Source organism: Xiphophorus couchianus, chromosome 7 (genome assembly GCF_001444195.1).
Source record: "Xiphophorus couchianus chromosome 7, X_couchianus-1.0, whole genome shotgun sequence".
Classification (NCBI taxonomy): domain Eukaryota; kingdom Metazoa; phylum Chordata; class Actinopteri; order Cyprinodontiformes; family Poeciliidae; genus Xiphophorus; species Xiphophorus couchianus.
Window position 1 is genome coordinate 20,028,495 of NC_040234.1, and position 23,424 is coordinate 20,051,918.

At 35.8% G+C, this 23,424-nt stretch overlaps 1 protein-coding gene across 2 annotated transcripts in view; it reads left to right on the plus strand.

Annotated features, from left to right (window-relative positions):
• The window catches only part of erbb4b (erb-b2 receptor tyrosine kinase 4b), a 280,695-nt gene that overhangs the window by 137,008 nt on the left and 120,263 nt on the right, over window positions 1–23,424 (plus strand). For both annotated transcript variants that reach the window (XM_028023799.1, XM_028023797.1), the window contains exon 3: window positions 22,354–22,540. In XM_028023799.1, the coding sequence (XP_027879600.1) occupies window positions 22,354–22,540 (187 nt within the window). The remainder of the gene's footprint in view (window positions 1–22,353; window positions 22,541–23,424) is intronic.

Consider the following 23,424-nt stretch of genomic DNA (forward strand, 5'->3'; position numbering starts at 1 on the left):
TAAAATGGGTTAATTGAAGATGCTAATTAGAAACATGAGGTGCTAAACAGCAAGGGAGCCAAAGGGCAAGGTGCAGTATGTATTTTTAGGAAATATTATTATTATTATGATAAGACACATTAATAACATTGCTCCCCTGGGAAGGAAAAAATAACCTTGAGGTAGAAAAGAATTGAAGGGGGAAAAAAAAAGAAAACTATTGTGCTGGAGCTTACCATACCACCTGCCTTGGGAGGTGATTGAAACTGATGCTTGTGCATTGGCTTCTTTTGAAGATAGCCAAAAGATTGATGGCTGCCCCCCAAAACCCCTCAAACAGCTTTAGCAGTAAACAGAGTCCATCTTCCAAACTGCCACCACGACAGATGAATCAACGCTTTCACAGTGATTAATAACTGCATTTCAGCACACAGGCTTTTATTCCCTCACACATATGCACATTGTTACAAAGACTCCCACAGTCAGCTTTAACCGTATATACAGTATGTAAGAATCCATCCTTACTTCTTTGAATATGTTTCCCATATTTTACGCATAGAAAGCATTTGCATACAAAAATTGGAAATTCCAACCTAAGCATACCTTTTTATGTGGCAGATGGCAGAAACAGATAAAAGGATTGGTAGCTAGGTATTATCTTTTTTGTCAATGTCCCTTAATCAGTCTACAAGAAGAATACTTTTGTTTACTTTCTCCTTGTTGGTGTCTTCTGCTTTGACAAAATAGTTTTTAACCATTTCCACCCAGTTTTTGTCTTCTTCCCTCAATTATGGTTAACGCTCGTAACATACACTTAGTTGCAGTCTACCTGTTTTATTTCTTAATAGAGCTGATTTGATAGAAACACTGCCTATTATATTTTTAGCTTAAATCAGTGATGTTGACAGACATTTACAATAAGATTATATAGTAGCTTGTGTTGTTTCAGTATCTTTAGAAAGTTTACTTCTTAGCTAAGGATGTGCCAAAAACTAGGACATCTCATAAATAGCATACTGAAATAAAATGCCAATGTGCAAAACATTTTGTAAAACAAGAGTTTCTATGTCTAGAGTTGACTAACTTATGAGAACCATGAACATATTTAGTAAGTTGTAATAAATTATGCAAGATCTCAATTAGATTAAAAAAAAAAATCATCCAATTGCACTCAATGAATGTAAATACTATATCATGCTATGTTTTAAACATTCCAGGTCATTTCCAGGTCAGCAGAAATTGTATCGGTTGACTACACTTTATTGCTGATTACACAAGAAATCAGCAATAAAATGGTACAAACTTAAAATTACTTTGTATGAAGAGACAAATATAAGTATGTAATAAGATAGTTTACTATTATTTAATTTATAGTTGATCTTACAAAAGTAAAGTCATATTACCTTGATCACAAACTTTGTATATTTTCTCAGGATTAAGGGAAGAAAACATTTGTTTCATTGATATCTCTGATTAGTTAACATTAACATCAGTTAATGTCCTTTCAGCCACAAAGGGTGAATACAATTTTTTGATTCTTCTGGGTTTTTTTGATGTTGTTAGTTTTGCTTTGTTTTAATATGAATATGTGATTCCCTTGAGCAAAATGTTTGCTCACTCCTGAAGCATCCATATACTATTAACTCGTAGATGGTCCCTTCTCTGAAAAGGTCAAGTCAGCTGGGATTGAAAGTGCAGAATGGGAGGATATTTTTACTGCTTACATTACTTTTATATGAACTACCCTGCTCTGTGATCCCCATTGAAAGTGACCAAAGAGGACAGTATAAACACATTACCAGTCATGTAGACATCAACCTTTCAATTTTAACTATGTAGGTTGTTCCTGACTGAAGTTACAAGATGTCTTTAACCTTTAGTTGCCGATTAGTCTATTCCTGCTCACTGGCGCGCACATTGTGCTCTCCATCTGGTGAGCATCACTATGACAGCTGGGACTTATTTGAACAAGTGTAAGGTCAAGTGCACAATTCATTGAAGAGTCACTAAGGGCAGCATTAAAAGACAAAGACCATAATTTTCCAAAAGCCCCATTTTGATCTAGAATGTGATGGTAGTGGCATCTACAGCAATCTTTAAACTTTTTTCTACCAATAATACAATCAATGTAACAGTTTGATAAGCATGTTCTCTATATTTCTCACATTTAAACATACACATTATTATTTTACATTTTACCCACCTAAAGAAATTTAGAAAAGAACAACCATGTACATGTTATAATGAATTCAATCACAGTTTTGATTAAAAGTTGGCACACTCAATATACGCCACGTGCACAATCAGGCAGAGTGAAAGCAATGCGCCAACAGTAAAACTAGCTTCTGGCTACTAGGGAGCAGCTAAGGCCTGGTGGCCTGCCAGATTTATAACACACTGGGGGAAACCCTCCACATCCCAAAAGTCTTCTTTTGGATTGTGAGCTGGTGCTGAAAGTAGCCATCAGAAGATAGGCACACTGTGGTTACAAATTCAAATTCAAAAATACCTTATTGATCCCAATAAAGCATGGATATGTCTCAGATAATACTTGATATATAACACTCAAACTTATTACTCAGGTTATGGCTTTTAAATTATGTTTAATTGGCATCAATGCCTTAGATGTTTGAGGAAATTTAGAAATGTGAAAAATATATTGATAACCTTTATTAATGCTGTTGTCAGAAAGCCAACTTTGTTGACAAATCTAAAAATACTTCTCAGTTTGATCTAAGTGTAAAGACATTATATGGTGAGACATTATTAATAATTTAATCTCAACATGTACGCAGCATGGTGATCAGTAAAACACATCCTCCTGCTTCTATCTGTGTCAGGACTTGCTGAATTGGGTCATTTAACCTATAAAAAGGATTGTGGAAGGAAACCCAAGTCTTGTTTGACCCAAGTCATACAGTATAATTATCTTTGATACTGACCAAATGCAAACTTCTGAATTAGAATAGCAAAGAATGTTTTTGTTTTTTTTCTCGCATTTAGCGAGTGAGCAAAAGTTTTTCATTTGTTTACATTGGAAAAATACACAGAATTATTTTATTCAGTTACTTAAGAGAATGTATTCTATTTCATCAATATTCAGAGAAAAGCAATTACCACCAAGATGGAACCCAATTTTGTAGGTATTTGCAGTAAATCTGATGCAGATGCCATACAGTAGCATATTACAGTGGTAGTAAATTATCTTAGGCTAGTCTATCATTTGTACTCATGAGATCTAAAAATGCTTATTTTGCATTTTATTTTCCCACAAAATTTAGAGGCACTTTTCTTGCACACCATTGCTGTCCCCTGATATCTCGCTTCATATTCCTCTTTGACTGGCATATTTGTCCCTTGGGTACCATCACTGCCCTCCCCAGCTTCCTAATTTCTGATGCACTGTTAGATGAGCGCAGATTACATTGGCCCCATGCTCCTCAGCAAACTCCTTCAATATTAATGAAGACTGATGAAGTGCTTGGGAGCCCCTGTCTTTCAGCCCTAACCTAGATTGGATTGACAGTTGCAATTAGTGTCTCCTCAAGTTCACTTCCATCACTTTAATTTGACACGAAGAAGGACAGTGTGGAGTTGGAAATGACACCATTGAGAGAGAAGTCCTGAGGAGAATGGCTAGTGAGCAAAAGTTTGACTTTTGGACTGAAATAATGGTGCATTCTCTTCACCTTGTACTAAATGTTTACCGGTCTCATTCTTTTCTCAGATAATGCTTCTCATTCTGCACAGCTTACTTTATACACTCCCACTGGGCTCAAATAGTTTCTTAGGTTTGTGATACCAATTATCATAAAGACCTTGATGACAGGGCAAGATTGTAGTCTCCTCTGTATTGTCATGTTACAGGCTTTGACATTTGAGATATTATACATTTAATTTGTCCCCTCCAAATAACAGCATTTGACTTTCCAAGTTTCCTCTTTCACCTCCAGCAGTTACCAAATATATAGCATGTGAATGTGTGTGAAAAAGATGAATGTGAGAGATATGGGGACAGCAGCACCTTAAAATGAATGACTCTCCATTTTTGCATTGAAAAGCAGCAGTAAATGATAGTCAAAATCTGACTGTGTCAAGTTTGTGGGTGTGTATGTGTGTGTTTTGACAAACACTTTTATTTGTGTATGCATGGATATGCATGGGACGTTATGTGAAATATGGCACTAGAGAAGTTACTCTTAGCCATGGCAACACTTCTCTCAAATCCCCATCCATCAAATACATATTTAGGCTGTGCATATCTGCAACTTTGGAAGTTCTTCTACTCACACATACTTTTCCTGGCCTCTTCATTTGGTTCACCTTGGTGGTATTCAACTGAATCCTGTTTGCATTCTGAACTTATTTTATTTCTAATTTAGTTTAATATTTAATTCGTGCACCTCCATGATGTACAGTACAGACCAAAGGTTTGGACACAACTGTGTGTCCAAACTTTTGGTCTGTACTGTAAATCTCTAATTTCAACACATCATGAAGGTGCTTCCTTGGATTGAGATTTGGTAACTAATGAGACCATTGGAATATTGTAAACTCCTTTTCATTTTCAAAAAGATGAAAATACTCTTCAACAAAATTGCGACTCAAGTATCTAAAAAAAACAACCTTCTCCCACAATATTTGACCATCATCACCAAACTCAGTTATTTCCCCCTAGGAAGGATAGGTGCATTCTTTCATATTGTTCAAATTCTAAAGTTGTGGTTTATTTTAAAAGCAAACTGAATAGTCTATTAATTAGGTGCACAAATGAATCAGTCCACAACTGGTTGGTAGAGATTTTCAAGTTAATAATGGCTGTTTTTGCATATTTTCAAATAAATTGCTATTGTAAAACAGGTACGGATAAGCAGGGCTGAAAAAGGAACAGACCACCCTGCTTCTCAGTTTGCATTTAGACTTCATATCTAGCTTCTTCTGTAGCTTGAAAAAAATGAATCAATAAATGTATGAATAAACGAAATTTGAATGATATGGAGTAAGATTTCAGTTCACTTCTTGCATGCAGTGTCACTTGAGGGAGTCCTTTTTAAGAATGGCATGTGTTTAGGCTTAACTCCCAAGCAGAATTGCTCCTCTGGAACCACATTTTATCATCCCCATTACCAAGTCATCATTGATAGCTGAACCTATTGAAAACACTTGCAACTATAATCCCCTCTGGCTTTTTTTTTTTTTTCATTTTTCTGAATTCAACTTCTGCTTGTAGTTCCATGCATAATAATAAGGAACCTTGTGGTTTTGGCTAGCCTAGTCCTCTATAGTGGGTTTTGTTCATCTCTCCTGCTGTTATGATTTATTTTTCTGTTCACACATTTAAAGTTATAGTATACCTCAGCAGTACGAGTTCTGTCTGAGATCAGGCTATTTACTCACCCTGTCTGTTTTGTAAAATCTCAATCTTACATTACAATCAGGCATATTCAAAACATTAGAATATGTATTTCAATGACTGGTTTAACAGCATAGAAGTACCTTTTAAATCTGAACATTTTGGGGAAGGTACTAAAATTAATTTTATACAGCAAAATTTTCTGTTAATTTTTTTTATTGGTCTGATGCAATATCCTAACTTAAAATGTCTAGGTTTTTTTTTTACCTATAAGTGGGAAATGATCATAATTAACAGAAAAGAATGCTTTCAAATGTTAATCTGGCTGTAATTAATCTACATAATAGTGTTTCACTTAGTGATAAAGTTTCTGAATTAACTGGACTTTTCAAAAAAAAATATATTAAAAATTTTTGACTGGTGTGTGTGGTAGAAATAGAAATGATTAAATCCAGGAGTGCACGGCTTTATTTGCTCTCAGATTGTCTCCTTCTTCGATAGAATCACAATTAAACATATAAAGTTGAGTAATAATAATATTACTCAAAAAAAAGTACAATGTTACTCTTAAAAGTATTTTTCACCCAAAATGTTACTCAAGTGTCACTGAGTAAATGAAACTAGTTACTATCTACATGTGACTTTGACATCTTTTCCACAGTGAGAATATTTAGAAAAAATTTAGCAGTAGAGAAAAAAATAATCAGTGGTAGGAATTACAAATATTTTACAAACTTCAGTTTAACTAAATTAGTAATCTCTTTCCAAACAGTTTTATTATTTCTGTATTAAAATATGGATATGTGTTTTATGTTGATCAGGGAGAGTAATTCGATACTTAAAAACCTCAATCTGCAGAATGAGACAATCCCAGATCAGATTTGGGATTGCATGAAATCTGTTTATTATTTATTTATTCATTTAAGTCATGTTAGAGAAATCCAGATAATAATAGTGATATATATGCATTGATCTATTTGTATTAATACACCAATACTAAATAATGGACACAGAACTAGGAAGCCAGTTACCCTAGTCTTCATTTAGTTGCTAAAATAGCTTAATTTTAACCACTATCGTAACTCTGCACTAAAATTTACATTCACTGTAAGACAGTTGACATCCTTAGGATGCCAGCTGGTTTTTCACTACTTTCATTTGATAAAATAAAAACATATTAATCCTGTTACCTGAGTATCTTTTTGTCCTTAAAGCCCTCCTGTTCCACCTCTCTTTTTTTGCTTCAATCGCTTATGTTGCTGCCTTTAGCATTTCTACCTCCGATTCCTTCAGCATCCCACCTCCAGCTCTCCTTACGGTCAGTGTTTGAATAAAATCTCATTAGAATTACATAGCCATTTAGCTAAGTGACACAGGGTGTAATTGTACCATTCATCAATTGCTATGTAATAACACACTCGGAGGCGCTGAAAGTTGATTAGCCATCAACCAATGTTACCAGCGGGTTTGGGGAATAAATGGTCAAGAGAGAATAGTCGGGCTAATGTGTGGCGGGTGGCCTTGGAGGGCATTTTAGTCAAGGTTTTTGACCCATGCAAGCTAAATTATCTTGAGAAGGATGGCAGCAAAGTCTTAAAAGACAAATATGTGTTTCTAACTGTCTTTCCAAAGACTTATGGCTGACTTCAATCCTCCAGGTTGCATGGAATGAACATACAGTTCTTGAGCATCCTTCCTAATGATTACAATCAGAAAAGTTATTTTGAAATAAAAGGTAAAGTACCTCTCTTTCTCGTTCTCTCTTGCAAACAAGAATACATTGATCAGTAGCCCTTTACAAGCAAAATGTTTTTCTTCCTTCATCGTTTATAATTTTACATACACCAATATACTCTGAAGTTTAGTTAACAGTAAACCTTATGTTGTTGTGCCATTAAAATCATTTTATGTTTTTCCCTCTGAACTATAATTTTATTTTTAAATTGTCTAATAATAACACTAAATGAAAGAGATGATTAAAATCAATGAGAAAACCATTATCAATACATTTCTTATTTTAATTAACACTTTAATAGAGTAAAATAAGAAATGGTAAATTGGTCAACTTCAAATTTTGATTTGATTTTGACAATTCTAGTCATGCATACCAAAAAAAATGATTTCATACCAACTGAATAACCAGATTAAAAGGTTACAATTTTACTTTTCATCAAATAATTATCACTTATCTCAATACGTTTTGACCCCTGACTCAAGTTGTATGTGTGTTTAACCATTAATGCAGCAACACAGACCAAATGTTTTATAACTGTACCTTATCAACAAATAACAAAAGCAATATGGTCACTTAAGAAAATGCAATTGTTGATTTTTAAATAAAAATATATATATTTGATATATTCTGTTGAGAGAATTACTTTCTGTAATGCAGTTGAGTTTAGTTTTATTCTTAGAACATTATTTAACTTTGTCGTGTATATGTCTTCATTGGGTAAAATAAAAGAAGAGAAACTAAAAATTTAGGAGAGTAAGGAGAGTTTTGTGGGTTTTGATTCTTCTTTAAGCCCTGACAAAGGGACCCTGACCCCAAAAGACATGTTGTGGATTTTGGGCCAGAGAAGTGTTAGTAAAGGCATTCAGTTGAGCTAAGGATCATCCTTTCTTGTCACGGGCGTCCCTTTGGATCCTTCGTCTTAGAACCAGTAAAGATATTTTGCCTCTACCAATTAAGATTTTTTCCTTTTAAGATATTTACAATGACTGCTATATCGCAACCAATCCCAAGAACAACGTCATTCCCAAGCAATGCAACATGCCTTAGTCGTGCACCTTAATCGTGCCATGTTCAAATAAATTCAAATCATGTTTGCCTTTACCACCCCAGGCTCATAAAAATGTGCATCTCTATCACCATGTGAGGTGAAAGTCAGATTAATGTTCAGATTTTGACTTTCTAGGCCTACGGTCCTAAATTTTTGATCAGGTTATGAACAACCTGTTTAAGTTTGAATGCACTTTTCAATAACTTCTTGTTTGTACTTGTTTCTTCTTTTTACTTTTTGTGTTTTGAAACTCTGCCTATAGGTTGGTTATGGACCACCTGCATGAAATGCAAATATTTTAATTTCTTAGGATTTTGATTAGGAGTGTATGCATGAAATGAGTTGAACTGATAAAAGCCATGTTAAATACTGAGAATTAATTTGGCAGCTACATCTAACGATGTTTTCTGAGCTCTGCTATGAGTTCTTCCCAATACATACAAATACGTATTCCTGTATTTCACAACGGTGTTAATGTATTGTAGATGAAGAGAGGTGGAAAAACAGCTGGTGTTTTTTAATCTATACTTAACATAAGGATAGATCAAATATCCCAGATTTATATTGTTTTCATTTAAGTTTAATCCTGTGATAGGGTACATATGGCCAATCGAGGTCTATCCTCTGCAAAAACAAACTTTCTTATTCTTACCACTTTCAAAGTTACTGCTGTTTTCTGAGGAGGAAACAGAAGAAACCAATAAAAGCTGATGAAAATGTATGTGCTCCTCTGTGGGTGTGCATGTGCAGGTGTTAGTTCCTGTTCTGCCCACAATGAGTCTTATTATCCCTCTAAATAGATGAGAGAATACCTTAATTGCTCATTGAGTTGATGACACTGTTATATTCAGATAATATCCCCATGTAAAAAAGTGACAAAGTGCAGATAAAGGAACAGAAGAAAGATTGTAAGAGAAGAGAATGTATATAACCATGAATGAAAAAGAAACATAAAACCCACACACTTATACAGAGTATCTTTTGGTATAATTGCAGCTTTTACCATGAAATAAATGCACTGACAGTGCCAGCTCCACCCATGTGAGAGACTAAGTCTCTATCACTAATGGACAAGTGACTAGTACTGTAATTACACAGGCTTTTGTCTAGCCCAGTGCACAACTAGTTTGGAACCCAAAATTGCTCTGACTTTTTTGTCTCTTTCTTTAACATTGACAGTAAAAGGGCTATTGCCCCTTTGCCCAAAAAAGATTGGGCAAATGAGTTGTGGTAATGAAAGACCAAAATGACAGCAAAGCTGACTGAAAAATACTTTTGAAAAAAATACTTGAAAAAACACAGAGTTTGATATATGTTAATAATAATCTGTAAGTATGGTTGATACTGCAACAGCAATAAGCATAAACATGAATGCCTCCACATCATGGGATGTACAAAGAGCCTCCTCATCAAAACTCGGACTCATTTAGACTATACTTGGACGAGAAGTGGCAACTTTTTCTGACTTAGAAAATTTCTATATTCTATTTGATCTCATCAAAAGTTTTTCTACGTTCCTAGGCCCACTGTGGAACTTTGGAACATACTCACAGTATGGTCCTATCACCACAATATTTCACTGTTTAGATGGTGTGATCAATATTATCTGGGGTGTTGCTCCATCCATTCCCTTTTATTGTACATATAGGCAAAAAGAATTATAGTATTTTGATCTCATTTGTTTTGAGCACCATCTTCTAATTGTTTGCTATGGCCCCTAAATGATTTGCTGTAAACATGGGGACCCTAAAGGTTTTCTTTCAGCATCATTAACCCTTCTCTGTTTAATGCTCCCCTGTCACTTTCAGTTTCATAGGTTTTCAGTTGTGAGATACTCTTTCCATTTCTGGATGATGGATTGAAACAGTTCTTACTGAACAAGAAAGAGGCAAGACCATGATATTGTTACAATTAATTTAAAAATATACTATTTCTTGTGAATACATGGTTTTGTAAGGCAGTGTAATCCATCTACATTAGACTTTTAGTGTTTGAAAGAGCTTTACAAAGAACTTGTAAAAGGTCTCATTGTTTATTGACGCCAAAGAGAAAGGGGAGTTATTCACATCCATCATAATGGTATTTTATGGATGTGTCCTTTTTCTCTAAACTAAAATAATGTATTCCGTTTTGTGTTTATTGCTGAGCATGATCTCAAAGCAATATGCAAAAAAATCACATTAGGTCAAAGTGTTCCGTTCTAAATCCTCCGGAACACTTTAGAATACCATCTTAATTAAACATGATTGTTTTCTGGGTTTGTTTAATTCTTAAATCTTCAACTGGGTCTTGCTGCCAAATAAGTCCCCTTGGACTTTGCAGCCACTTGGTGCCTCTGTGTGTGTAAGTGTGTGGGGGTGTGGAAGAGAGAGCATGTGCAGAGCCAAGTGGGTCAGAGAACTGATTTCTTGGTTCCCTGTGGAGACAGCAAGACCTTTATCTTCAATTTCAGAGATTTCCTCTGTGGTCAGAACAGGAAGCTACATCACCTATTTCTTCTTCTCTCCAACACTTTTTCATTTCACTGGGTCATCACTTACCTTAGACAAGACAAGAGAAGATATAAGGTGGGCATTTTTACATCCATCTTGGGGAGATGTATTGTTTTTACAACCCAATCATGAAGGCGTTTTTATTTAATGATGATGTTTTTATTTAATTTACATATTATACTGATGATTTATATAAAGTGTTGCTCACCCATAACAACAGACATATTGTAAATGACTCACTGTGAAATACCATGGCTTAGGCATACAGTCTTGAGTGAATAAGATAGTGGGCCATGTTTTACAATTCAGAACCTCTCAAGAAATTAGAATAATTTCAAATGGTATAACTAATTTATAGAGTCATTATACATACCAAGATATTTTAGATGTTTGTTTCAGTGTAATTTTGTTGATTATGCATGTAATTCAGTTTCTCAGAAAGGCTTTTTAATACAGACAGGTTATACTATCACCATGTTGTGACCCACACAGTAATGGGAAAGATGGCAAGACTGTTAGAAAACGATACACGTGTAACAGGGATAACCCCAGCCTTAACAAGAATGTGGATTAAAGCACATTTAAGAGATTTGGGGAGTTGAGCAAGGTGTGAAATAAGACTGGAATTGGTGCTTCAATTAGAAGTTTCTTACCTGGGCCAAAGAGAAAAAGTTTGAAAGTAAAGCTTGGTAAATAAAAGGAGAGTCAGACTCAAAGTTGATTTAGGTACAGGATCAGTGGTGGGAAGTAACGAAGGACAAGTACTTTGTTACTGTACTTAAGTACAATTTTTGAATATCTGTACTCTATTTAAGTAGATGTAATAATGGATACTTTCAACTTTTACTCCACTACATTTTACAATGAGTATCTGTACTTTCTACTTCACTGCATTTCTACAAAACCGTCGCATTACTCGTTACATCCAAGTCGCATTGCACTTGTTTTTCGTGAAAATGTGAAGTTCAGGGACTTAACAAGGCGCTGACCTAGGTGTGTCTGTTGTTACCCATCGCCTCCTCCATTCACTTGCACGCGGAGCTCCAAGATATGCACAGTGGTTTCTTCTGAGCAGCAGAAGATGTCTGTCTAATCGTCAGTGATAGAATTCCGCTACATAAATCATAAGATTTGGTGACATGTAAAATCAGCAGCGCTTCGCTTTCACAGACAGTGGAGACTTCGTCCAACTTTTAGCGTAACTTGGAAAGGAATCTTAAAGAAAGATAAGCTATGTGGATGTGATGTTAGCAAACCTAGCTGTACAGGGAGACATACGTATGTTGCATCTGCAATGAAAAAAAGTTGTCACTCATGCACTGAATTATTGAGTGGAGGTATTGACTGAGGTGTCGCATCTGCTATATAATGATATAACATTCATGAACGATCCAATTCTTCTGGACGGATCGTTACTAAGTCCTATAGGACTGAAAGCTTCACTGAGAGCCATTCTTTGTTCTTGTGATGCTCTGCATACACTGCAGTTGCTATTATTATTTTCTTGAATTAAAAAAATATATATATAGATGTATTTAATTGGCAAATAAACAAAACAAGAACGTAAGAACGCAGAGCATGCTCATTGCTCTTTGGTTGTTTTAGTCACCTGTCATGGTGGCAGACATTACAGTTGGGGGGAGGGGGAGAACAGTCACGGTGCTCCTTCTGCTTGGTTACTTCTTGCTTGTTGCGCCTTGGACAGTGTTCATAGTTGAGCATTGTTTATTTTGATAGGTGCACTTAATTTTATTGTGTCATGTAGCGCGGGGCGCTGGTCTTGGTCATAACTTGGTCACGGGTTAGGTGGTCTTGATTACAACACTGCTACGTGGCTCCTTGATTGCATGTCCTCCCCCATCCACCTTTTTTCCATTACCTTTTTGTTAGATTTCTTTCAAAATAAATCCCACTAGTGGCAAAAAAGTAAAGTTCATGCTATGTTAGGACAGGAGACAAGATTGTTCTATCCCTGAAATAATGATGCATAGAATCACATATCTAAATCTAAACTGTCACAGAGAGTAAGCACAATAAAAACATGCTTTTTCTATGGCATTGTTCATTAAAATGCCACATTTCTGATGTATTAAAATTAAATATGATAGGTACACTTAATGGTATTGTATTAGCGAGTAGGTAATGCATTCAGCAAGTACTTTTACTTTTAGTACTTAAGTATTTTTAAAAGCCAGTACTTTTTTACTTTTACTCAAGTAAAAATGTGTACTTTTACTAGAATACATTTTTGTCTGTGTATTTGTACTTTTACCTAAGTACATTTTTTGAGTACTTTCTCCACCACTGTACAAGATGAAGATACCCCAGTGATGGTTTGGGGATTTATGTTATCTGTACACAAAAGTCAGTGCAATTGTCCACAAGAAAATTTTAGAGCACTTCTTTTTTCAGCTTTCTGGAAACATGTCAGTTTCCTGCAGACCTTTGCACATGTCTACAAAGACTGGATTACTCATACCTGATTTAATCACAGTGTTTGATTGGCTACATCACTGCCCAATCTCTAAAGTAGTCCCAAAACAAGCGACCAAGTATTGCATGCATAGATGGCACAGTACGGTTCTTCTCCCACGTCAGGCCAATACTTTGGTCATCAAAATCTGTTTTTAATTGGTTTTATGTAATATTCCTATTTTTGTAAAATCTAAAATTTGGGTTTTAACATGAACAGAAATAAAACTAATAATGTGAGTTTCCATTTTCAACTTGATTAGCAGAAAAGAATGTGCTTTTTGATTATTTTAGTCAATACAACTTTGACATCAAAGCTCGACATTCATTGCCAAGCTTTGATGTCTTCTGCAGTACCACATCTCACCTTTTTCCATGCAGAATTTGTCAAAGTCCAAGTCAGTGGACACAAATCTTAGACTAAGACCAAAACAGTCACAATGTCTATTTTCCTTTGTCCTTTAAAATTTATAGGGCCATGAGACCTATCAGCCTTTATTACCTGATAATACTTTTAGGACCATTAAGATGGTTGAGTCTCCCTCACAGCAGCACTTAGCAGTCTCGGTGGTGTAGTGCTGGAGGACAGAAGTAACCGGGCCACAGTGTGACAACCTCCCCTCCAGCAACAGAGGGTCTGAGCAGACAATCCAAAGCACTCCCAGGGGGTGATTGGTATGAGACTCCAAGTCAACTAGAAAGGCAAATATGACACACAGCAAAATATTGATCTAATCCTAAAGCTACAATAATTGGGAAGGAAGCATGTTTTTCCACACTTTTTAAGTTTCATATTTTTGCAGTTTGTGTCTAAAAAAGTTGTAGCTTAGGTGAAAGTTCTGACTGTCTAAAGATGTCAGAGACAACGTTGTAGAATGTCTCTTATCTGTTTCTTTATGATTTGTCAAAATAGTTAGCAAATGTACTGCATAAAGAACACCCTGTAATTTTAAGCTGCTACTGTTGGCGCTGCTCATATTGCCACATTTAAACAGGGCACAGTAAAATCTAGATACTTTTTGGGTGAAAAGCATTGCTTTTCTTATTCTCCAAGTGTTTTGTGCAAGGTCAAAACACTTGAAGAACGGCTAGAAGATGTCTGTTGCTGATCAAAGCAGAAAAATGTTCAATTAAATGAGAGAAAGTTCTCTATTATCTTCCCTCTTTGCTCAGGGCTGAAAACAAGCTGTTGCTGAATTAAAAGTTATATTTTCTAACAAGCCTGTGACGCTTTTAACATATGGCTGTATTTATACTGACATTAAACTACATTTTAATGGATACTGTGTACTGAATAGTTAACTACTGAAGTTGACGTTTGTTTTTGTATGTTATTATTTATTTTAATACTACTTTGACACATTAACAAGTTGCTGCTTGTTAATTGTTTTGTCATAAACATATAACAAAGAGCTCTAACACACACAAAATGTAGACATAAATCACCAGCACAGTGTAAAGTGAGACCCTTGGTGTCATGGTAAACTTTCAAGACAGTGCACTATGTTCTTATATTGGAAGGATATGTTATACCATGGGAATTGTTTCCCAGGCCTGATTAAGGAGTTAACCATGGGCTACATTGATCCAGGTCCTTCTACTGCTTCAGTTTTCTCTGCCTGCACATCAGTTCATTGTAGGGGAACGTGCAGAAGTGATTACTCTCGAATTAAGACTTGCCTCGCCGCAGATATATGTGTGGCATAATTAAATAATGGCTGCCTCACCCGAACAGTCCCAACGCAGACAAGACTCGCAGCCTCGTCAGATTGGCCCAATATTAACCATGACACATGCGTAACCAGGCTGGTAATTAATGCACTGAATCAATTACAAATTAGTCAATTTAGAGAATTCCCCATAGGAGTCCACTCATTACTAGTGCTCTGATGGAGTTGGAAGTTCTTCTCATGGGAAGTAGTGTCACTTTACTGTTCTCCTTTTGTATCCTTCTTTATCCGTCTTCTGAAGGTAAGACAAATGATAAAACTCGGGTTGTTTTGGTATACCATTGCAAATGTCAGGTACTCAGGTCTAGATTACGAGCAGTGTTCAGGTAGAAGAAAATGTGAAGCTAATTGGATCTAATGAAGTCCCCTCTCTTTATAAGGTAGATAATGAGTGTCATCATTTGGAACAGCTGCTACAGCCATGCTGATTAGGTTAACTTTAAGCAAAATCTTCATTAAAAACTTTTAAATGCAAGTTTCATGGTTTATTATTTATGTTAGTCAAGCAAAACATACAGTATATATATTGTTGTAAATAGCACAGATTATACTGTGGAAAATTTAGTAAATATTTTAGAATTGCAGCGATTTTAACACCGATTATGTTTATTAAGTTATGTTCATGGTGGGGAAAAAAGTAAAGAAAGATTTAGTATCACCATTTGTATTATTGCTACTCACAGCAATGCATGGGATGGACACTGCCTCATTGTTTTCCTGCTGGTGGCAGAGTCTGTCTCAATTATGGATCTTTTAAGTTTAATTCTGAAACTGAGCTGGAATAGGAATGAGCTGCTGGAAGATAGGCAGTGGAAGATAGCATGGAGGCCATTGTCACTAGCTGTGTGTGAATGTCAGTGAGTGCAGTGGAGTTTCCTCATGCTTACTGGTCACTTCACTGGGCATGACATTGGTGTCTTATCTTGTTTTTTGTTGTTGTTGTTTGATTTTGTTATTTTTTTTCCAGATCTTGCTTTGTGATGTAAAACACCGGTGTCACCACATCACAAATGTCCTCTATTGGATTTGATGACTGTGGACACCATTTGAATATATTGAACACATTTTAATGTTCAAGAAACCAGACTGAGGTGACTTAAGTTTTGTGACATGGTATATTATCCTACTGAATGTAGCCAATAGGAAATGTGAACATGATAGTCATATAGGGATGAACATGATCAGTGACATAGGTGCCTGCCTGAACAATCGAGCAAGCAGATCAGCTGCTACCCCATTTTTAAAAGTGGGGTGCAAACCTATGTTTCAGCTCCACATTTTTGACCCAAAGAAAATTGATCACTCATAGCAGTCTTACATATTTACAAACTTTGTTGACTCTCAATATATATTTTTAAAACTTGCAAACAAGTACCGTAAGAAATAACATCTTTATTTTAGTCTGCCCTTTACCTCTGGCCTGCTTCAATCTAGTCTGGTATTAATGAACCAGAAAGGTAAAATGAATTATTTCTCAGTAAACTTTTCAAATTTTATATTTTTTCCCGGTTTTTCTCACTCCCCACAAATCTGAACTTTTCTCAGCATTGCAGCAGTAGGCTGCAGCAGCTTAAAGCAGTGACCAATCTGTAACAGAGTAGCTCAAAGTATGACACCCAGACAGTGTTGTGTGTTGCGCCTCACTACTCAGAGAAACACAAGAATCAGCTTCAAACACCTAAACTGTTTTCACAAACAATGAAACACACCAACAGTAATTAGCAAACACCTGGTGGAACTGTACATCTGCTGTGCTCGTCACGTCAAGACACTTAATACATAGGTCAAAACTGCAAGTGATATTCTAAGACTTTCCTGTAGAAGTGAACCAAGGATGTCAAACTAGAAAAGAGATTATATATTTAGTCGTATTAACCAAAATGCCAAAAGGAGTTCCTAAAGCAGAAATATGCTGTTATAATATTAGGATGTTGCAAACATCAGGGAAACATTCAAGGAAAATGTAAAACTTTGACCTCTGCAACTAGGGTATCTTGTGGCTATGGTGTGCTACAAGGGACATTTTGCTGGCAGGGTTTAGAAATATTTGTACCCGTATAGGGAAGGCCACTTCAAATTAGCACAAAGTTGTTGTGAGTGATGACCTTTATCTTCTAAGACACTAGTGCCCCAATTCAAAGGGCACAGTTGTTGACTGAAAGTGAAGAAGCAAAGATGTGAATAATTTGCTGTTTTTCTCAGATTCCAATCTTGACTATTTAAAGTTTTGAAACTATAGATGAAGCAGCACTCTCAAATAAGCATCTATCTCATCCATTCATTAAGCTTATCCTTATAAATCGCAAAAAAGTTGATTTTCATAATACTGCCTTTAAGTCCCATCTGTAGAGCTCTAGATCTTTATGGTGTGCTCCGTGTTGCCTTGCGTCCAAAGCAAACAATCTCCTTTATCCCCTTAATTTATTATCCCCTTAATAAAGAACCAGTTATTTAATTGGTTCAGCAACCAGTTAAATAATTGTCGAACTTCGAAACTACAAGCCTGTTTTTACAATATTTGATGAGTATCATAACAAAATCTAAATGAGGTATTTATACTATAAATGGGAACTTCCTGATGAAGTTGGTTTTGTTAGACATTATTACACTGCATTACTGTAATTGCGTTATTACATTATTTCACTTAAGTTGATTTTTTTCTTGAAGATTTGCAAGAAACAAATATTTTCTATTGAAACAAAGAAAAAGTAATAAACACTAATAATTTGAACCCAAATCCAAACTTGCCCAGTATTAAAATGGAGAAACAAGCACCATGAATGAACGAATGGATAGTTGCATTTTTGAAGAGGGTACATATTTAAAGGACTGTCCAATTTTGTTTGTAAAGTTTTGAAAATCAATGTCTGGCCCATGGTTTCAAACATTTTACATTTGCCACTGACTTAATATTTTAATCTGGATGTCATTTACATTGAGGATGATCTGTGAGAGAACTCAGGGGGATTTTCTTAGTTACACTTATGGACACTTTATCCGGCTTCTGTGCCTGCTTACAGATGTGAAAGTGAGTTCAGGCAGAGGATTTATTGATGCAATACGGAAATAGAGGAAGCGAGCTTAGTGAAGGAAACCCTAAGCCCTTCCAGTACACCAGCACTGTGTATTTGTCTTCAATGGCTGCATCTCTGCATAGAACATTTGCTTGCCTCAATATGTATGGAAATGAGAAGGAATCATACCATTGTCTAAGTTTTTTTTTTTTTCAAAAATGTTAATCAAGCCCATTCCCCAACATTTCTAACATAATATGTGCTCCAAACCTTTTGTCTATGTTGTTTTTCGTCTCAAACATGGTATCAATTATGTCTTGAAAATTAAGTAAAACACAACCCAAACTCTTAACCTGTCATCTGTTGCCAATCTGTTGCTCTTCATGGTTCCTTTCTTCCCCAATTCTTTGTCCTTCCTTCACTGATTCTACTCAAAACCTTCCTCTCTTCTTCCTTCAGAGCTCAGGGATTGAAGGACTCAATTTCAAAACGGTGCACGTCTCAGTGACTCAAGTGAGGGGTTTGTTCCGCTGCCACACTTCCGCTCACAAATGCTTCTGCTTGGTTTGAAAAATGGAGAAATCCCTGTTAATCTACTGAATCTGGCTCTCACCATTTCTTTTGTTCACTGTTGCTGAGATACTTATTCATTGACCTTTAAGAATTAATGTAAAGTCGGATGACACCAGTGAAGGGTCCCATAAAATAATCATATTTAATTTTACTTACAATATGTTAACTTCTCTGTATAAATTTGTTTCTTGTTTGGCTGGTCCTCCTATGTACTTCAGATACCTGTTTTAATTTTTTTCAAAACTTTTTTGACAAATAATTTGCTTTAAATTTTGACTGTAAGTTTACTGTGTTCTTACAGTGCCTTATATAATTAGGAACCCATTTGAACCTTTTATGTTAGAGATGTTACAATCACAAATTTTAATGCGTTTTATCAAGATTTTATATGACAGCCCAACTGAAAGCCATGCATAATTTTGAAGTGGAAAGAAAGGTATCCATGATTTAAATATATTTACAAACATAATTCTCAAAAAAGTATATGCAATGCTTATGTATTTAGCCCCATAAATAACATCCATTACAAAAAGGTGCATTCAGATGGCACTTAATGTGGAAACCTTAGAGGTTTTCAGAAAATATTAGTGAATAACCATACTTATGAATCCTGAAACAGGCCAGATAGGTCAGGGTAAAGTTGTGAAGTGGTTCAAAGCAGAATTTGATTAAACCTCTCATGAGAACTTACCTTAGACATGGCAATCAAATTAAATGTCAGGCCAAACAAGGGGTCATAGGTTCATGGTAACTGAATGGGCAGCAGTTCAAGTTTTGGAAGCTTTCAGCAAGACAGCTTTTACAAACATGGTGTATATAACGTACAGAGAAGTAGAAAAAAATATATTATTGAAAGAAAGCTATAAGACGTTTGCCACAACCCATGCGGGGAACATCTAAAATATGTGGAAATAGATGCTCTAATCAGATGGGACCAAGATTTCCTTTTCTGGCCAACATGTAAAAGGCTACATCTGGGAGAACACTAACACTACAAATCAGCATAATATACCATCCCCATGTTAAAACATGGTGGTGGCTGCATTGTTGTGAGGACAGATTTGTTCAGAAGGAAGGAAAATCAATTTGATGGAAAGACAAATTGCTATATTTAGTCACTTTTAGGAGCCTCCTGTGTCTAGTTCATGAAACATTGTTTTGTGAACCTTTTAAAATACATTATCACTTTGTGAAAAGTATCTTAACATAGGTTTATCCATTCTAACATTGTTTTTATTTTGTTGTTTTATTATTTATTTATGTTTTATTGATGTTGTTTTTTGTATGTTGTGTTTCGTTCATTGGAATACAGATGGAAATTAGCATCTCACCAAATTCAGTGTATTTACAACAAAATTGTGGATAAAATAAGACAAAGATACAAAAATGTGGCCACAGTAAACATTTTATTATATTGGTACCTGTACCGCACCATGTGAACGTTTGTGTTATCACCAACTTAAGGGATACATAGCCATTCTATCCCTTTGGAGCAGTGTGTCGTTCAGCCTGCTATAATCCAGATGCATGTTTTTCTCAAGTGGCCATACTTTGCATTTAGGCTGCATCAGGTCCCTCTATCAGGCTGGAGGGGCTTGATGATCTGTGTTTAATAAAAATGGCCATGAACAAGGCAGATTTAGACATTAGTTCGACAAGGTCTGGTAATCACTACAAGTTGTTTCTCTTTTCCCATGCATTTTATTACCAAACAAATAATGTGTGGGTTAAAAAGTGTGCATCTGCCATCTTCTTTCTCCTTTGTTTTATTTCCCTCTGCAAGACTGCACTTGGTAAAGTATTGATTTGGGAGCTGAAAAATAACAAACCGACAACAGTGCAAGTGCTGTAATAAACAGTCTCAGAAAAAGAAAAAAATGTGTATAAAGCCCCCATGAAATGTGGACCCTGAAGTAATTATTAGTTTCTGAATATGGTTAGAAACAGTCAGCCAACTTTAGTTGCTGCTGTTCTGCGCAAGCTTCTGTGTAGAAGCAAAGAGTACCTGGATTGGGAATGAAAGGTTATCACATGACTACATAGATATCCTAAAGAGCTCTTTTCACCTTGTGTTCATACAAATTTCCAGGATATAGTTACACATAAGGGGGAAAAAAGCTCAACATACAGTTCTACAACACAGGTCCACAAACTAATAATCAGGGATCTTTATGATCAAAGTTAATTTTCAATTCCAAACAAATCCTAATATCTAAATTTAAATACATTTTAATCTACAACACTTTTACAGGAAGATTTAATGTTTTCTTGGTCCTTATATTGTAAAACTTAATCTAAAAGGAACCATGCACTTGCCGTATGTATGTTTATGGCAAGTATACACATATACTTGCCATATGTATTTGTTAAACTTGTCATCGTGTCATGATAGTCCAATATGACACAGACAATCTGAGAAAAAGATTGAGCTCCTCTGCTTAGCTTTTATATTGATACTGCAGCACATTCTTGCTCTGTAAAAGCTCTATATAAAAAGGTAGTTTTACATTAGTTGTCCAACACAACTTTTACTAATCTAGATGTTTAACACATAGAATCTTGCAACATACAGTATCTTTCTCAATACATAACATAGGCAATTAAAGTGATGATTTCCAAGATTACTCAATCTGAAGCCATCAGACTGTCCACTGGTAAATTGATGAGATCTGCTCACCCGGTTAATCATTCCTTGCACATCTGACATAAGCATGTATTTATATAAAATATCTGTATCAGATGACAGATCACTGTGTGTAATTTCTGTCAGTATAAAACAATGGACTGGCTGCAAGGTTTAACTTCCTATGTAAAATCATTCAAAACTTCACCCACACCAGCACAGACCATGGAGTGTAGATTTGTGATGAATGCATACAAACAAAATTATTTCATCACATCCTAAATAATATAAGCCATCTAACTTGTTATTTTACTTGAAACCAATAGCTGCATGGACAGACAAGTATTGAGCATAAAATGCATGCACAGAAGAATACAAATTCCCTTACATAAAAAACAAATACAATCTGAACTTGAAAACATATTTTGCATATGGCCATCAGCTGAGCTGAGATTGTCGTTTGTTTGCCAGTGACTGATGATCACACCACTTGTCAGCTGTCAGTCACTGTCACTAAACTATTAGGTATTTCCTTCTTACTTATTTCAGCTCAATGCACAAGTTGCAGCAGGACTTCACATACAGACTTGTTGATTATCAAAATAAGTTGGGCAAGCATGGAAAGACATTTTTGACTGCTTGTCTACTAATGACAGCCACCACGGATGGGTGGAAGGGAGAAAAAGGACACATGCTGTCACTTTGATTCACGCTACAGCAACTCTGAATGAGTGGCTCCTTGCCAGTGTCTCAACAGTCGTTATACCCTCCCTAAATGACATTTAAAGTGTGAAGCAATGGTTGTCCTTGTGACTCAGTCACCCCAGGCCGAGACCCGGCTATGAGCACTGAACCCTGAGCCAGGTTTTGCAGCGAGGCCACAAACCCTGAAGCAAAATCTCCTGCCTTCAATGCTGTAACTCAACTCCCTGGCATGATTGAAAATGTGGAAAGTGACCTTGAACACTTGGTCTACCAAGGATCTGATGTGGGCCTTTCATTTTCATTACTGTTTAATAGTTTGCACCTTTCTTTTCTATTTTTTCTGGTTTTGTGCATTCATTTATTTAAAATTAATAAGAATTATCAAACCTTGTTGTTGTACAGTACTTTGTTTTGGTATAGGAATAAAATATTTCAGCACAACTCTGATTTCTGTAGTCCTCAGAAATATTCACTGTCAATATTGCACAAAACAATCACCAGTTTTTTAGTTTTTCATCATTATTGACATGTGTCTTTACTATAAAAAAATTGGTTGTCAGTGGCACTTTTTTGCCACAGAATGCTAAAAAAACCCCATTAACATTAACCTTCTATAACTCTGTTTACAGTCCATACGAGAAGTGACTGGCTACGTGTTGGTGGCTCTGAACCAGTTCGACTACCTGCCTTTGGAGAACTTGAGGATCATTCGTGGAACCAAGCTTTATGAGGACCGCTACTCGCTTGCAATCTTTCTGAATTATAGACGGGATGGAAACTTTGGCCTTCGACAGCTGGGTCTTAAAAACCTCACAGGCAAGTGGCTGAATTGATGTGGCTGGATATTTAATTTTGATATATTTGAATATATGATGGATTCCATAGTTTTGGTCTGTTGTTGTAAAAAGGGTAAGTGAAGCAGTCAGATCATGCATAGAATTGTTTGGTCTTTCCTGTAATGCCTGCAAATAGAATGGTGTGTATTTACAGTACGTGTGGCATTACATGATTCTCATACCACTACAGTTTTGACAAATTAATGGCCACTTAATTGGCAATCACACCATGTATGCAATAATATCAGTTGTCTACTTGTTTGCTTTAAATCTTTGTGGTGTACTTCATCGATGGCAGTCTTGAAAGGGCGGTTGTGGTGGACAAAAGCTCTGCAGGCGAAACTTCAGTTGAACAGTGAAGGTTTTACTACAAACTGCAGCCAAAGTCAGCACAACTGAATCATGAGGAAATCTTGGCCTCATCAGAGAGGAGTCCCTGCTGTAATCTGGACAGCAATACTTTTATAGGGCAGAGGTCAACACATACTATCTCTGGGTTTTCCTCAATGTATGCGTCTTACAAAACTGTTATCAAATGCATACTTTCCACCACAGCTCTTCTTCAGCATCTGGTATTGCCTATCTCCTCATGTGCTGGAATCCATTTGTTCAGACCTTGTCCAGAATATCTTCCAAGGTCACCCTAAAATCTTCTTGTGTGGTCAGACACTACATCTTCATATGGACTAAAAGATAAAATGGATAAGTTGGTTAAAATTAATTAAAAAACAATTCAATGTACACTTATTTTATTGTTGATTTTTTTTTAAAATAAATTCTTTAATTAATGCATTGTTGTGCACTGAAACATATCCAACCATCAACATACTGGTAGCAATCTTCCTAGTGCTATTAGGCAAGGAA